This window comes from Pygoscelis adeliae, unplaced genomic scaffold (genome assembly GCF_000699105.1).
Source record: "Pygoscelis adeliae isolate BGI_AS28 unplaced genomic scaffold, ASM69910v1 Scaffold26, whole genome shotgun sequence".
NCBI lineage: Eukaryota > Metazoa > Chordata > Aves > Sphenisciformes > Spheniscidae > Pygoscelis > Pygoscelis adeliae.
In genome coordinates this window covers 937,574-953,414 of record NW_008825104.1, presented here as the reverse complement: position 1 = coordinate 953,414, position 15,841 = coordinate 937,574, and the positions used below count along the sequence as shown (strand labels likewise).

The 15,841-nt window shown below is 38.5% G+C and overlaps 1 protein-coding gene across 1 annotated transcript in view; it reads left to right on the top strand.

Moving 5' to 3' along the window:
- SMARCA2 (SWI/SNF related, matrix associated, actin dependent regulator of chromatin, subfamily a, member 2) overlaps window positions 1–10,023 on the top strand; it is an 89,040-nt gene extending 79,017 nt beyond the window's left edge. Inside the window, exons 26-30 of the mRNA XM_009327221.1 lie at window positions 2,087–2,192; window positions 2,990–3,091; window positions 7,053–7,185; window positions 8,332–8,474; window positions 9,109–10,023. Coding sequence (XP_009325496.1) covers window positions 2,087–2,192; window positions 2,990–3,091; window positions 7,053–7,185; window positions 8,332–8,474; window positions 9,109–9,144 — 520 coding nt within the window. The 3' untranslated portion in view covers window positions 9,145–10,023. The remainder of the gene's footprint in view (window positions 1–2,086; window positions 2,193–2,989; window positions 3,092–7,052; window positions 7,186–8,331; window positions 8,475–9,108) is intronic.
- Window positions 10,024–15,841: the final 5,818 nt, after the last annotated feature.

Here is a 15,841-nt window from a genome sequence, read left to right as displayed (position 1 = left end):
ACATCACTCTCACCTTCCCTGACAGAGATGCACAGTGCACCGCCTTGCCTCACCGTGCAGCAGCAGCACCCAGAAGTGCGTTCATGCATGTGCCATAATCTTGCTGTAATCTAGGAGGCAGCCTCGCAGTTATTGCTAAGCAGGCAAGGGGAAGGGCTTCTGCTGCTGCAAGTCAGACAAAAGTTGTCAGAATGAGACAGAGGCTTTTGGTTTCTAGGTTTGCATTGGATGGAAAAATACTTTAGCTGACAGTTGGCGCCCAGGATACTGATTGAACAACACTGATTAGCAAGCTGTGATTAGAATGTTTACGTTATTGTCCTCTCTGATGGAAGCTATATAAGGAGCAGCAGTGTCCCAGGACTAAACCGAGAACAGTAAGAAATCTTGGATTAGGTGAGCAACAGCTACTTAGGAAATGAGGAAATTCTGTTTATTCCTACTTGTTCATTGGTCTATCAGGTCCATAAGAAAAATAGCATCTCCTCAAATTCTGATGCTATTTCAGGCATAAAGGAATGCCTGAGATAGAATAGAATCATCATAGAATCATTAAGGTTGGAAGAGACCTCCAAGATCATCGAGTCCAGCTGTCAACCCAACACCACCATGCCCACTAAACCGTGTCCCTAAGCGCCTCATCTACATGTCTTTTAAATACCTCCAGGGATGGTGACTCAACCACTTCCCTGGGCAGCCTCTTCCAATGTTTAACCACTCAATATATCCACTTGTTAGGAATTCTGTTTAGTGTATATTGCAGTATAGCACTGTAATTTCAAAGTCAAATCAAAATGTAGCAGTGTGACATTAATGGCACTTTCAGAGATGATATAGTAGGCATTCATGACTTTCATAAAGGGCAGAACTGTTCTGTGCTTTTTATCATCCTTATCCTCCATGGCAGAATTGCCTCAGTTAACCTTTGATTCAGTATTAGTTCAATGTGTCTGATAAGATCCCATACCACTATGGAGGGTGACTGCAAGAGAGAAGCTGAGGTGGAGACCAGGACTTGGCAGCCTTCTTGCCCAACTCCTATAAAGGTTTGGTATCCCCAAGTTATCATCTGAAGATGCAAATGAGAAAACAGGGCCTTTTTGAACTAGCTGTGAGAGAAGGAAGCATGTGAATGTGGGCTGGGAAATTCTTGTGAATGCTACGTGCAGTGAATTACAGTTCCTCTCAGCAGAGCTTTTTTCTGCTACTTTGTCTGTGAGAAAAATGACACGCACACAGAAAAAAACCAGAAGACTAAGCCCATAAGTGCCATCAACACATGTCCTCTCCAGGTCACTTATATCCATGTATTATTTGGGAAGCCACAAATAAGATTTAAAAAACCCCTCAGTTTGGAAGTGTTAAAATAGGTATTAATAAAGGATGAACAATGGGAAATCGGGAAATCTTAGAAATTCTGAACACCTGTAAGTGATAGGCAATGTTCCTAGAGTATGAAAGGTTTTTAGGTAACCCGTCACTTTATTTCAGATGACTGAAAAAGTACAAATGGCAGTAGTGATTTTCAATACAGTTACACTGATCTTCCCAGAAACCTAATGGTCATTAATGGAAGTTAATATTTTTTTTTGTTGTAACATGTAGTTAGTCTGATAGCCATCAGCATCTGGTATAATGGAAATCAGTATGAATAAATGGTTTGCTATGACAGGGAGGTACAAAACAACTATAAAATGACCAAGAAGAAGATAAACTTACAGTGACAGAACGGGCACTTGCTAAAAATCATAAAACAAAACTGAGAAAAGGATAAGACTGTACTTGGCAAACCACTACGGAATTCAGATTCGAATCCTGATCCTGCTTCCATAAAGCCTCCTCCACATATGATCCTGTAATGATGGTGATATGCTAGGACAGCAGCACAAAGGATATGTTTTAAGTTGTAAATTAATTACCTGTACCAAATTAAAAAGTCAGAGCAGGGTTCAATTTCTAGTTCTTTAAAAGAAAAAATTGTGATTTTTTTTTTTTTTTAATTTATTTCCATGGTTAGATTGTGTGCGTGTGTTTTGTGAGAAAGTTGTAGTAATTCTTTGCATTATGGGTTTGTTCTTCTCAACAGTTCAGGACGGCAGCTAAGTGAAGTTTTCATTCAGCTCCCATCTAGGAAAGAATTACCAGAGTATTATGAATTGATTAGGAAACCGGTGGACTTCAAAAAGATAAAGGTAAGAACCTTTTCTGGAAGTGGAGATTCCTCCATCTCTTCTTGTTATACAGAAGGGTGAGCGTGAAGTCGTCATTAAAATTACAACAACATGAATACTGCGTGTACCTGTATTTGTGGCTTAGATTTTAAACATTGTTACACACCTTGTTAGGAATTCTGTTTAGTGTATATTGCAGTATAGCACTGTAATTTCAAAGTCAAATCAAAATGTAGCAGTGTGACATTAATGGCACTTTCAGAGATGACATCTCAGTGTCTTTTTTGCAAAGACCTAATTGTGAATCTGTAAGCACATCTTTGGTAAAAACACAGTGTTTGCAAGGGTTTCATGGTTCTAGTCATCCCTAAACTAGTGTCACATTTTGGAACAGCCAGGTTGGATCCAAACACAGTTTGGCAGGTGGGGTTTAGGCAGCTTGTTGCACATTAAGTGATGTCATGACTTTCATTCATGTCATAGCTTGTTTTGTTTCTGTGCTAGAAAGAAGAAACTGGAACTCCTTTTACCAAAAGAGCTCCATTTCTGTTGCTTTTGTTCCTTCTGGTTCACACAGCAATTGCTTAATTTTTACTCTATTACCCTGGTGTATTTTTTTGAGTAATATGTTAACAATACGTTTTAAGACTGACTTTGTTTGTTTTAAACAGAAACTTGTCTTGATACTTAGACAATTTTGAAAGAGAAAACTTTTAATGTGTTGAAACCAAATATTAATTCAGTGTCCTGTCTGCTGTTTTTCTTTCTGCACCACTGCCCATCCATACTTCTCTTCACTTCCCTAACAAATGCAACAGGAAAGAATTCGCAACCATAAGTATCGGAGTCTTGGAGACTTGGAGAAAGATGTCATGTTGCTGTGTCACAATGCTCAGACATTCAATTTGGAGGGATCACAGGTCTGAATGAACCACTTCGTGTTAAACATACAGGTTTCCCATACCTAATGTTTTCAGTGCTTGTGGATTATTATATTATGTATATTAACCGTGTGTTTTAATTCTTACCTTAAGTAGAGAAAAATGCCCAGATTCTTAGAATCATCCAGAATTCACTGGACACAGCTGCAGTGTGTGCATGCAGAGAAATTGTTTTTTACTCTAATTCTGAGATCCATTTTTTCTGGTCTGTGTGTAGTTTAGAGCTGCTGTAAGACTATTTGAATCTATGGTAAAAGGCAGTGTGTGTAGAGTGATACATCAGCTTGGGTTTAATGCAGTGGATGATAGAAGGAGCAGATGTAACAGTACAGCTTAGGACGGGATGTTGAGGAAATACTTCATAGTGAACTCTTCAGTTCTGCTGATGGAAGATACATATTCAAGGTTTGTCCAGCAGTAAAGCTTTGTGTATGAAGCTTTACACTCTGAACCCTCTGGTAGGTTTTTTTTTAATGTTGAAAGATCAGTGTCCGTTTTAAGAGACAGTAATAATAAATCCCAGATGAGTCTCGGAGGTTTAGAAGGCAAAACCTCTCATCTCAAACAGATGTTTCGCACACATGAATGTGCTCAGTCTGTGAATTCAGAACAGGAAAATGACACAAAAAGAGAGACTACAAAATCTGGATGACAGATTAAGAAAGTTGTCTCACAATACAGTGAAACAGTCTCGGATGATTATTTTTATAGATGAGGTCCAAATAGTGTGATGCAAACAAAATATTAAACTGAAACAGAGAACATGCAGACAGCTCCCGTAATGTGCAAGAGGAAAAAAATTATGTTAAAAGAAACCTAAGTAAAAGTAAGCTGAAGGCTGATGCTGCTAATACTAATGCATCCTTCAAATTCCTAAACATTACTGATGACCCTTAGCTAAAACTGGGGAGTTCATATTAAAATTTTAGAATTAAAAATTAAAATGAGCGTGCAGCTAATTATGAAGGATTGTTGAATACAGCTCATCATTCTGTGATTATTTTTGCTATCTAGAGACAGAAAATGTTTTCTGTAATATATACGTGCAGTATTTTTACTGTCTTCAGTTATATGGAAACAACCTGTAAACAAATCAGCTAAAAAAATATTTTAATAAGAAAATTAATGATGATAGGAAGCGTGGGACAAAATTTTGCAACATGTCCAAATGTAAACTGCCAGTTTACTGCTTAGTCACATAGCAGTAAACAGCTTTAAATATCTAATGATAACAAATGCAAAAAAAAAAAAAAAAGTGAAGGAAAGCTAATACCAAAAAGTATCACTGAAACTTTAGAAAATGGTAAAAGTTGGTAGAGGAGGTAAAAAGAGGCAAAGAAAAATCAGTAGCTAAATGGGAAAAATAATGAAATTATTCTTACCAGAATGACTCAAGTTGCTAATGGGAAACTGGTCTCTTGTTAGGCAGAGGTGGTAGAATTGACAGGAATAATCCTGAGTGGGTAGAAATGTTCAGTGGATATTGCTGCTCTGTTTGGAAATAACCCAACTTGTATCAGAGTGTTGGAGTATTATTTTCCATTCCAATGTACCAACATTAATTACCAGAGCTAGTATTACTTTTTATAGCATGAAGCCCAAATAACTCGTATCTAAGGTTTTATTTAGTTTTCTTTCTGGTAAGTCCTCATACCATTCATTTTGATTTCCAGTGAATTGCGGGACACTTCTGTAGCAGTCCTCCAGTTTTTAAAGCTAACTCACGTTCTTTATAATAGTTCAGGTCCACCTTTGCTCTGACATACCAATTCACTTCAGTAAACTAGATTATTTGTGTGTGCACCCAAAACCAAAAGGCTAATTCAGGCAGTTGTTTAAGTACACAGTGACTTCAAGTGAAATTCTACGTGTTTGTTCTGTTAGTATGATGCATGCTGCTTTTCCTTGGAGCAAAGCAGTTCCATCTGAGCTGGAACCGTATGAGGGGTTTTCAGGGAGAGACAGACTTTGTGTTTTGAGGCTTTTGTTCTCGATGCAACCTCAGCGATTTCATGGTGTAATGGTCAAATGAAATACAGACATGTAAGGGGTTAAAAATAGTGTGTGTCTATTGAAACAGAAGATTTGTCATGAATGTTGTCATTGCTTCTCCCTTTTTGAAGGAAGTTCCACTGTCATTGCTCCTTGGTTTTTTGAAACCTGTTGGAATTGGATTTTGGTCAAAATAACAAAACTTCTATTTGCAAAGCTTTTCCTGAAGCAGCCCCATTTTTTTTCTGGGTCAAAATAGATACTGAATATTACAAATAATTCCACACCAAGAAGGTTAAAATAATCTTTAAAAACCCTTTATTTCCCTAGGAAATTCTGTTTAAAAGTCTGGGCCACAGTGATACCTTAAATGTGTAGTGACTGGCATTAAAAAAATATAATGTTGTACGTGTCCTTAATTCTTTTTGTCTTAGTAAAGTGTTTGGTCTGAGAAAGGACAGCAAGGTTAGTTGAAAGAGCCATTCCTAAGAACAATGGAATATGCTAGGCCTATGCATAGGAAAAACAAATGGCCCTCAGGAGGGACACAGGGGCTTGTGTGTGAATAGCTGACTTGAATAGAAGTAGGTATAAGAGAAAGTCAATAATCATTTGACTTCAAGGAAGGAAGCTGTGGGATCTCACAGCCCACTGATGTCGTAAGACAATAGGAGAAAAGCCTTTTCAAAACGTTCATTATCATTATATATATGTCAAGTTTACCACAGTCAAGAGCAGTCAAATGTCTCATAAGAAAAAGCACAGCAGTACTTACAGAATGGGGAACAATCTGCAGTGAGAGGCAGTTTTTCTAAAAAGGACTTAGCGGTCAAGTGAAAAAAGAGAGGTTGCATATTTCATGTAAACTATTCTGAACAAAGGTTTTCTAATTCGTTTTGTTGAACCTGCAAAGTATTAGAGCAGTTTTATCGGTTTTAACATACAGATTGTATTATGGCAGCCAAAAATCCTTCCATTATCTTTCTCACAAATACCCAGTGTTCCTTTATACAAGAAAGTCTATAATTTAGCCAGATACATGACAGCCAAGATAGTTCAAGTGATGATGGTGATGAAACCAAATACAATCTGTGACTCTGTACCCTTCTATTAACTGTTCTTAATTGTCTAGTGCTGAATTGTCCAGTGCTTGGCTTCTGGCGTTTTACAAAACAAGATGTACAAGCTCATTTGTTAAGGTGATTACGAAGTCCCAGATACTTAGCAAGACAACAAGATTTTTACTGTGTTAATCTGAGAAATGTGTTACAAGCCAAATGTAGTCCTCTCGCCCTTGAGACTCCCCTCATGCTTGAGGTTAAAGAGAAAATCTGATATACCCAAGATACTTAGCAATGTTTGAGAATGTTTGAGAACAGGTGCTAAGTTTAGAACAAGCACTGATTTTTTTATTTTTTTTTCAGTCTTTTTAGATCTGAGAGGAAGGAAGGAATGAGCTGCTTGGGTTAAATTATTTTCCATGTAGCCACTTCAGATTTCAGAAAAAACTAAGAATAATTATCATGAGAGTTAGCCATTTGTCATTATCAACTATATTGTTAGACTATAACCCATTTTTTAATTAAGGTGATTACTGCTGAAGCCTGTTGCTTTGGCAGTTTTTCAGGGCTGTTACGATCTAATGAAAATACACAATAGTTCCTGTGGTAATAAAAATAATAAGAAAAACAGTCTTAACGGGACATTTTAGATGTAGTACATTTTAAGAACTGTATTTATGTGGCTCGCTATTGACAAATTTCTTCATTTAAAGTATGAAAAATTAATGTTGGCATTTCTTGTAAAATTCATGCAACAAGCATTGTTGCTCAGTATTTGAAAAGGCCATATACTCTGTGAGTTTGCACTGGAAAATAAAGTCTATGCTGTGAATTTTTGATACTACTTGACTTTACAGTTCTGACATAGGTTTGTATTCGTACTGTAGATCTATGAGGATTCCATTGTTCTTCAGTCTGTGTTCAAAAGTGCACGACAGAAGATTGCCAAAGAAGAAGAAAGTGAGGATGAAAGCAATGATGATGAAGATGATGATGAAGAAGAAGAATCAGAATCAGAATGTGAGTCCCCTGCTAAATACTGAAAAGAAAGTACATCTGGGGATGGAAGGGAAGGTTTTCCAGTTTCTGCGTGGAGAGTGATTATAAGGTTCTATTTTCCTTTGGTGAAAGTAACTTGTTACTAAGTTTGCTGCTTTGGGTGTTAACATTAAGCTTAGGTCTTTTGGCTGTATGTTCTGGCTATGCCGCTTAGAGTATAGTAAATTATTTTTAAGCCAGAAACAAATCACAGAGGTGCTTTTGTGGAAGCAGATGTGACTGGCCATGAGTGTTCATAAACCCTTCTGGTCCTGTTCATGTTATTTGTAAATAGAAGTGCCTCAAAAGGCTAGGGACAGTCTTTTATCCATGGGTGGTCAACCTTCATGCATGGTGTGACATACAAAACTCATCACCTGGTTAAGAACCAGAAGATGTTGCAAATATTCTTCAGTGTGACAAGGACTAAGGGAAACTGTTTCAGAAGCAGATGGTGACACTCATTCAGTCCCTGCAGACTTGGAAACATGATACAGTGGAAAACGAGGGATCCCTTCATTCCACTTTCTGTCACCCAATACATCTACCCATACTCTTCAGCTACCCCATTTGTCCGGTTACAGGAACTGTAGTACTTGGCCCTGAGCTACTCTTCAAGTACGTCATGCAGGTGTGCAAAGCATGCAACTTTAGCAGTTCATTTGGAAATGAGTGGATATTCTGGAATCAGGAATTTAACATGTTCTTCAGAAAGGTGTCAACTCAAAATTTGCCAGTCACATCCACATAGCATTTCTGTAGTTTAAAATAAAAAAATTATCTGTTTGAACAAAGGATAAACATTTCTATGTGCAATGAAGAAAATATTTTTAGATGTGTGTCTTCTCACAGGACCGTATACTACCTGTAGACACCATGCATTCTGAGAATGAAAAGAAGATGCACATGGTCAACTTAAAGTTATTCTTTATAATTTAATACAAATTATTGTTAAAACTATCAAGAAGCAGAGAAATAAAAACAAATACCTCTGCTTCATTGTTCCACAGTCCAGGTAAAGAACATCTTTTCAGGCTGCTACCAGGGGTGAATTTCTGTGAACAGAGACAGCATTTAAAAGTTGATAAGTGAAAGTTACAGTCATTTATGCTGTTAAACTTTTTGCAGCAAAATCAGTGAAAGTCAAAATCAAGCTAAATAAGAAGGATGAAAAAAGTCGGGAGAAAGGAAAAGGCAAGAAGAGGCAAAGCCGAGCAAAAGCCAAGCCTGTCGTGAGTGATGATGATAGTGATGAGGATCAAGATGAAAATGTAAGTTTTGTTCACTGAGACTGTGGAATTGGTTGCAGTGATTACGTCTCTACCCTGTCCTGCTTGCTGTCAGAATTCTCAACTATTCATGCTTGAGCACATTTTTAAAATGTATTGATCATCTTGAGAGAATTGGGCGGGGGTGTTAACTGTATCTGGGTGTGCTTATGAGATCTGGTCCCAGTGCTGAAAGACAAGAAGTCTGAGAAGTCTGGAGTTTATTTCTTGGAGCTGTTCCTGCTTTCATTGAACCTTTAAACCTCATGGTCTGTTCGCTTTTGTCCACAGACAAAAAAATCCTCACTTGATTTTTGTCTTTTTTTGGTGGGTGCTTCTACTGTTGCAACAAATGAAAACAGACCTCTTTCCAGTTGTTTTTAAATGTCTGGGTGGAAAGAAATATCTGGTGTTTCCTGACTCTGTCTTTCCTTCTCTAAAGAAGTCTACAGCAGTTAAATGAAATGTCATGAAAGAGAAATATTAGATAACATAGTACCTTTCTTAAGGCTATCTTGATTTGTCATTTTAATTGTCATTTTTCTTCCTTTTACTTTCTTTTTTTTTCCTTCTTTAACAAATTCAACAGAATAGTTGGCAAAGAATTTCTGACTTGTCTTGTGTCTCTTACCTCTAGGACCAGTCGGAAGCAAGCGGAAGTGATGATGAGTGATCCATAGGGTTTATTTTCTTGGCAGAACTGACCCCTTCCCCTTCTCTTCTCCCTTCTCCTATTTTACACCCAGTGAATTCATTTTGTGAAATAGACATTGGGTTGTTTCTGTATTCTCATTCTCTATAAATTAGCTTTAGGATAGTGCCAGACAAACATATGATATCATGGTGTAAAAAAGGAAAAAAATGTAACATATTGTGACCAAATGGGCCTCAAAAGATTTAAAAACAAAACAACGACAAAAAAAGCTTTTGATGGAAAATGTGGGTTGATAGTATATTTCTATGGGCTGGTTTTAACTCGGTAATGGTTTGATTGCGCCTGGTTTTATCATTTGATAGGATGTTTTTCAGTGGCATCAGAAAGACAAAAAAAAAAAAGTCTTTTGTAGCATTGATAACCAGGAGAAGCCATTAAAAGCCACTGGTTATTTTATTTTTCATCAGGCAGTTTTCAAAGTTTTTATTTGTTCTGTATTGGTTTTTTACACTGTGGTACATATATGCAACTTTGTTTAATAGCTTATAAATGTACAGTAGTTAGCCTTCAGCCACCTTGTCCCATACGCATTTTTCCACTTTATGCTTGACGATCTTCAGAAAAATGCTTTTTGAATTGTATCAAATTTATGTCTACTGTAAACTTTGCTTAACTTTTCTTTCCTCAATTAAAAAAGTTGGGTTAAAAAAATGCTATTGAATATTGCAATCTATATAGTGTAATGGATGGCTTCTTTCATCAGACTGATCTTCTATGTTACCAATGTGGATTATCACCTTTTCCCTGAAGTGTACTTAATCTTTGCTTTCTTTGCACAATGTCTTTGGTTGCAAGTCATAAGCCTGAGGCAAATAAAATTCCAGTAATTTTGAAGAATGCGGTGTTGGTGCTTTCCTAATAAAGAGATAATTTAGCTCAATAGATGCGGCCTTGTCTTATGAGTTCCACAAAAATCTTTTTGTAGTAGGGACGAGAGGGCGGGAATGTTTCCTGTAGAGAGGTCCACTGTGGTCTGTCCTGAATGTAAAATAAGAACTCATTCAAATACCATAGAAGTATCTTCAGAGACGGAGAGAAGATATGCAATACATGTTAGAATAAGAATAATAAACTTGGAGTATAATAATACCTTGAAGTAAAAGTATAGTTCATTACCTGATTACAGTTGAAGTGATTATGCAATAAAAAAACCATTTCTTTTTCTTTCAGGAAATATATGTCCATAGGCCTCAGTGGGCATGAATATAATTACAACAGTTAACATTGCTACTCTGGAAAATCGAAACTTCTTAGATTTGAATGTATATTGAGTAGAAAACGTGCAAGCCTAGGAGTTGATTTGTAAACAGAACGTTTCTTTGTTACCTGAACTGTGTGTTTCTCAGTATGTTTCTACATCACATGTCTTTATACTGCCTTGCAGTATGTTAACTGCTTCAGATTTTTCTAGCTCAGTTGAAAAGTGATTTATAAGTTTGCCTGATGCCCATTTGTGTGTATTAGCCCTGCACTGAGATAAGTCAGCTTTGCTTAGTTTTAGCAATTTCAAACATTGCATTCCTAGTTTGTGCCCTATCTGAATGGAGGACCCTGTTTTTCACAGAGAGATACCATTGATCTCAGAGGGACGCAGCGATGAGACCACTGTCTGAAGCAGCTTTGCAGAAAACAACCTGGTGGTCCTGGTGGACACCAAGTTGAACATGAGCCAACAATGCACCCTTGTGGCAAAGCAGGTTAACAGTATCCTGGACTGCATTAGGAGTGTTGCCAGCAGGTCCAGGGAGGTGATCCTTCCCCTCTACTCAGCACTGGTGAGATGTATCTGGAGTGTTTTGTCCAGTGGTGGGCTCCCGAGTAGAAGAGAGACATGGACAAACTGGAGCAAGTCCAGCGAAGGGCCACTAAGATGCTTAAAGGACTGGAGCATATGACATACAAAGGGAGGCTGAGAGAGCTGGGACTGTTCAGCCTGAAGAAGAGAAGGCTCAAAGGCACTTTATCGATGTGAATTAGTATCTTAAGGGAGGGTGCAAAGAAGGCAGAGCTGGGCTCTTTTCAGTGGTGCCCAGTGACGGGACCAGAGGCAGTGGGCGCAAACTGAAACACAGGAGGTTCCTTCTGAATGTCAGGAAACACTTTTTTACTGTGAGGGTGACTGAGCACTGGCACAAGTTGCCCAGAGAGGCTGTGAAGTCTCCCTTCTTGGAGATATTCAAAAGCCATCTGGACATGATCTGAGCAGCTGGCTCTGGGTGGCCCTGCTTGAGCAGGGGGGTTGGACCAGATGACCTCCAGAGGTCCCTTCCAACCTCGGCCATTCTGATTCTGTGATACAGGACAGTTTGGTTTGCAGAAGCCATTCTGTCTTCAGTGACAGTTTCACAAGACCATATATAAATGTTATTTTTTCACTGCAAAATGAGCTGGTCTAGCAACCCATTATGCATGACAAGAAACATCTGGCAGTAGGCTTCAGTCACTGCTGGGCTAGACTGGATTTAAACTGGCAACTTAGATGTAAAAGGTACAGTATATCACGTTACTTGTCCCCAGAGTGCCTGATGGCTTTGCAGTGACCCAGTTTGATTTATTTTTCAAGAACTCATTATTTACAGATGAGTGTTCAGCTGGAGCATAAGAATGAAGTAAGAAGACCCAACATTTCTGTTAAAAATGAAAGTAACTTTTTTTTTTTTAGTCAATAACTATAAGCCATATGAGGATATCGGTTTGCATGAAGAAACACATTTGAATTCTTAGCTGCAGTTTTTGTTTTATCAGGATTAAGTAATTTCAGAATATTTTCAATTTCTGCTCTGAGTTCCAAGAAAAAATGCAATTATTTTTGTCATTAGATTAAAATTGATTTATGACTGTTAAGTCATGCCTATGCCTCCGCTGCAGTTGGTCCTGTTATTTTGCTTAGGATTTGAATTCATTTCTACCCAGAGCAATTTTTCAATTGTTATCTTGCTCTTTCTCTGTATGAATCTACTGCATTTTTCAAGATGAGTTTTTTTCCTGGTAGTCTCAGCACATCACTATATGAAGAAAAAGGTTCTGGATAAATTGTTGTCATATGTAACCTTCCAAATTCTTTACAAAAAAAAAGAGGAGAAAATAATTTTTTTAAGGTATGTACAAATCCATGTTAAAGATGGAAGCATGCTTTCTCTTTTTACAGGATTCCCGTTCTAGTACAAATTGACATGCAAAGCACGTGGAATACCTTTTGGACAATACACAAATAAAAGCACAATGCTACAATCCATATTGAGGGAAATCAACTCATTTCCTACCTTAATTTCAGAAAGTTGTCTAGTAAAATTGGAAAGCAAAGTGAAGTAAATAGCAGGAGGTTTTCTTGTTGCGTCTGCTTCTCCTAGGAAGTAGGCAGCAGTGTAAGTGGGCCAAATGAATAACATTTAACAGCTTTTATACATTTCAGATACTTTTAATATTCTTTCTTTTCCCCTCACCTTCTGGAAGAAACAAAGAAAATGCAAACCCTTTTACTCATTAATATAAATGAGTAAGCTTCCTGCTTACATGTGTCTGGTCCTCAATGCAAAGTATGGCACTGGCTACGTTTTCAGACCCACATATATTTTTGTTTTCCTTGTCATGTATACTGCTTTTAGAAAAGAAGTGTCAGGGTGTTCCCCCACCACCCCTCCTCTGGCCCTGGAGGTGTACTCTTCACTCGCTCAGCTCATTAGTAAAGCTGGCAATTCAGTGATTGTTGAGGCAGAGAGACATGGCAGGGTGTGTGACGGCAAATACTGCCACGGCTTCTGTGCACTGCAAGACAAAGGCACAGCTGATGCAGTAGTAAGCCTCAAAGTAGCGTGCAATTATTAAGCTCTTGGTACATGCTCAGTCCTGTCAACTACCCAAGGAGGGTGTTAATAGCTCTATTAATAATGCACAGTCTACTGTCACTTTTTCATTAAAAACGCTTGGACAATAGGGTTTACTGAACACATTGTCTAGGCTAGAAAAAAGGTCACAACATGCTAAAAATGAGTTTTTATAAAGGAATTTTGAGACTGGTCTCTTACTTTCCTATCTGCTCATCCTCTGAAAAAACTGAAATATTTTAAATTTCCTGGAAAAGAAAATCCATTTTCAATTTTGAATAGGGACTTGAACTGTAAGCTGAAACATGACTCTAAATCAAGTTCTGCAGGTTCATAACGGGCTAGCAAAAGTAGTTTATGTGTGTATGTTGGCCATAAGGAAGAAGGGGAAGTATGATGAAAGGCAGGCAAAAAGGTGAATGATACGCAATTTTGAGTCCTTTGCAGTAGAATTGTATATCATTTTAGGAGTCACTCACCCCTAATCTTGCTGTGCTGAGCAAAGGATAGAAGGTAGATGAGACAGAAAATAAGCAGAGGATGTGAAACAAGTTACCAGTCAGCATTTACTTAGTTCTGTTTTATTGAAACTGGATATCCCATTCAGTGGAGACAGAACTTTGTGTTTTGGGACTGTGCAGTCATACATTTTAAGTGTTTAAACATCAAGGACCATGTTTATGCTTGGGGTGACTTTGTTAATTAAAATGAAAACCAAAAATGCCATGAAGGATTATCCAGATGCAGCCTGCTTATTCTCTGTGAGGAAAGTCAGAAAGTCAGATTTTATCCAACAAATATTTAAATGTGACATAAAACAAAAGTTAACTGGAGATTGCAGCACCACTTTCTTATTTCCCCTTAACAACCAAGAGCTCACCCTCTCCTCAAATGAGGGAAGGTTGGTGCAGGCGTATCTCTACTTCTTTCTCATGTGGAGGTCACACCTGCTTTCCAGACACTAGTCCTTGTCTCTCAGTTTGCTTTACTTGTGAGGGTTGTGAATGTGGCAATATTTACCATACTTCGGACTCTACGTTCACACAGAGAGATGGGTGTGCTGAAAACATGTTGAACTCTCTGCCTTGATCTGATGCTGTTATGTGGTAAAATATTCCCCTGCCTCTATTATAAGGAGCTTGTATTTCAATTCGTATGGTATTTTACTTCTCCCTTATTTTCATGACCGCAGCAGACATAGTAAGAACAAAATTCTTCTCCAGTTAGATGATGACAGCTTGTATTTTTTCCCATGTATGCCAAGTTGCTGTCAAAGGCTGAATCACAACAAATAACTGCAGCATGGACTTCCTGCATTTTCAAAGTGTCCAGAAGACTTATATTGGAAATTATACCTGAGACAAGGACCATTTTTATGACAATTTCCAGCTTCGGCAGCTGTTTCCTGAGTTTGTGCTTGGTATTCAGCATCATGTTTTCATGCACAGTCCATTGCCGTGGTGACATATACTGATGCTTCATTATATTTACCACTTTTGCTAGGATCAACAGTTTTAAGCTATGGATTGCATCATCTGCCATCTGTGAATACAGCCATTACATAGCCTATTCCTACGACGTGGAGATAAAGAGAAGACCCCAATACTAAGACATGAATTCACTGCAAATGAAAGAGAACGATATATATGCCAAACATCATTTTCTTTCTCTGAAACAGCCATAGTTTCTGGTGAAGGTGAATTTACATCTGCGTGTGTTATTTGTATTATGATTTATATCCCGTTTTACTGTAGTAGTATCTGTTATGTGCATTCCCCCTTTGGGCTTCCAGCATAGTTGCTCTTCTGTCCATCACCTTCCATTGAAATCAATTTTATATGCACTTGGATGCCTTACACACTTGAAGCAGTTACTGCTTCGTTGTGTAGCATTACTTCCCATGTCCTTTGTCCTTCTAACATGAAATGAGAGAGAGGAGGAAAAAGGCATTGTCTGACCATTCACTTAAGGCTTCTCATTTTCTGAGACCAGGACACCTTGTTGCTGTTAGTGCTGTTGTGTGCTGGTGCAACCCTAGGGACACATCAGTGTTCCTGCAGTTCTTGAAGTTTCTTTGAGCAGTTCTTAAGGTCAAGGAACAAAGCAGTGAAGCTGAGCGTGTCTGGCATTCTGCAGATGCACAAAAGATGGTAAGTATTCCACGTTGTCGTGGTTTAACCCCAGCCAGCAACTAAGTACCACACAGCCACTCGCTCGGTCCCCCCTGGTGGGTTGAGAGAATCGGAAGGGTGAAAGTGAGAAAACTCGTGGGTTGGCATACAGTTTAAAAGGTAAAGCAAAAGCCGTGCGTGCAAGCAAAGGAAAACAAGGAATTCATTCACTCCTTCTGATCAGCAGGCAGGTGGTTCAGCCATCTCGAGGAAAGCAGGGCTCCATCACGCATAACGGTTACTTGGGAAGACAAACACCATCACTGCAAACGTCCCCTCTTCCTCCTTCTTCCCCCAGCTTTATATGCTGAGCATGATGTCATATGGCATGGACTATCCCTGTGGTCAGTTGGGGTCAGCTGTCCCAGCTGTGTCCCCTCCCAGCTTCTTGTGCACTCCCAGCCTACTCGCTGGTGGGGTGGGGTGAGAAGCAGAAAAGCCCTTGACTCTGTGTAAGCACTGCTCAGCAGTAACTAAAGCATCCCTGTGTTACCAACACTGTTTCCAGCACAAATCCAAAACATAGCCCCATACTTGCTACTGTGAAGAAAATTAACTCTATCCCAGCCAAAACCAGCACACGTGTCAGTGCACTTAAGCACTTAGAAGCAGTAATTAAAATATTTAAAACTTCACAATTAATTTAAAGTACATAAGGGG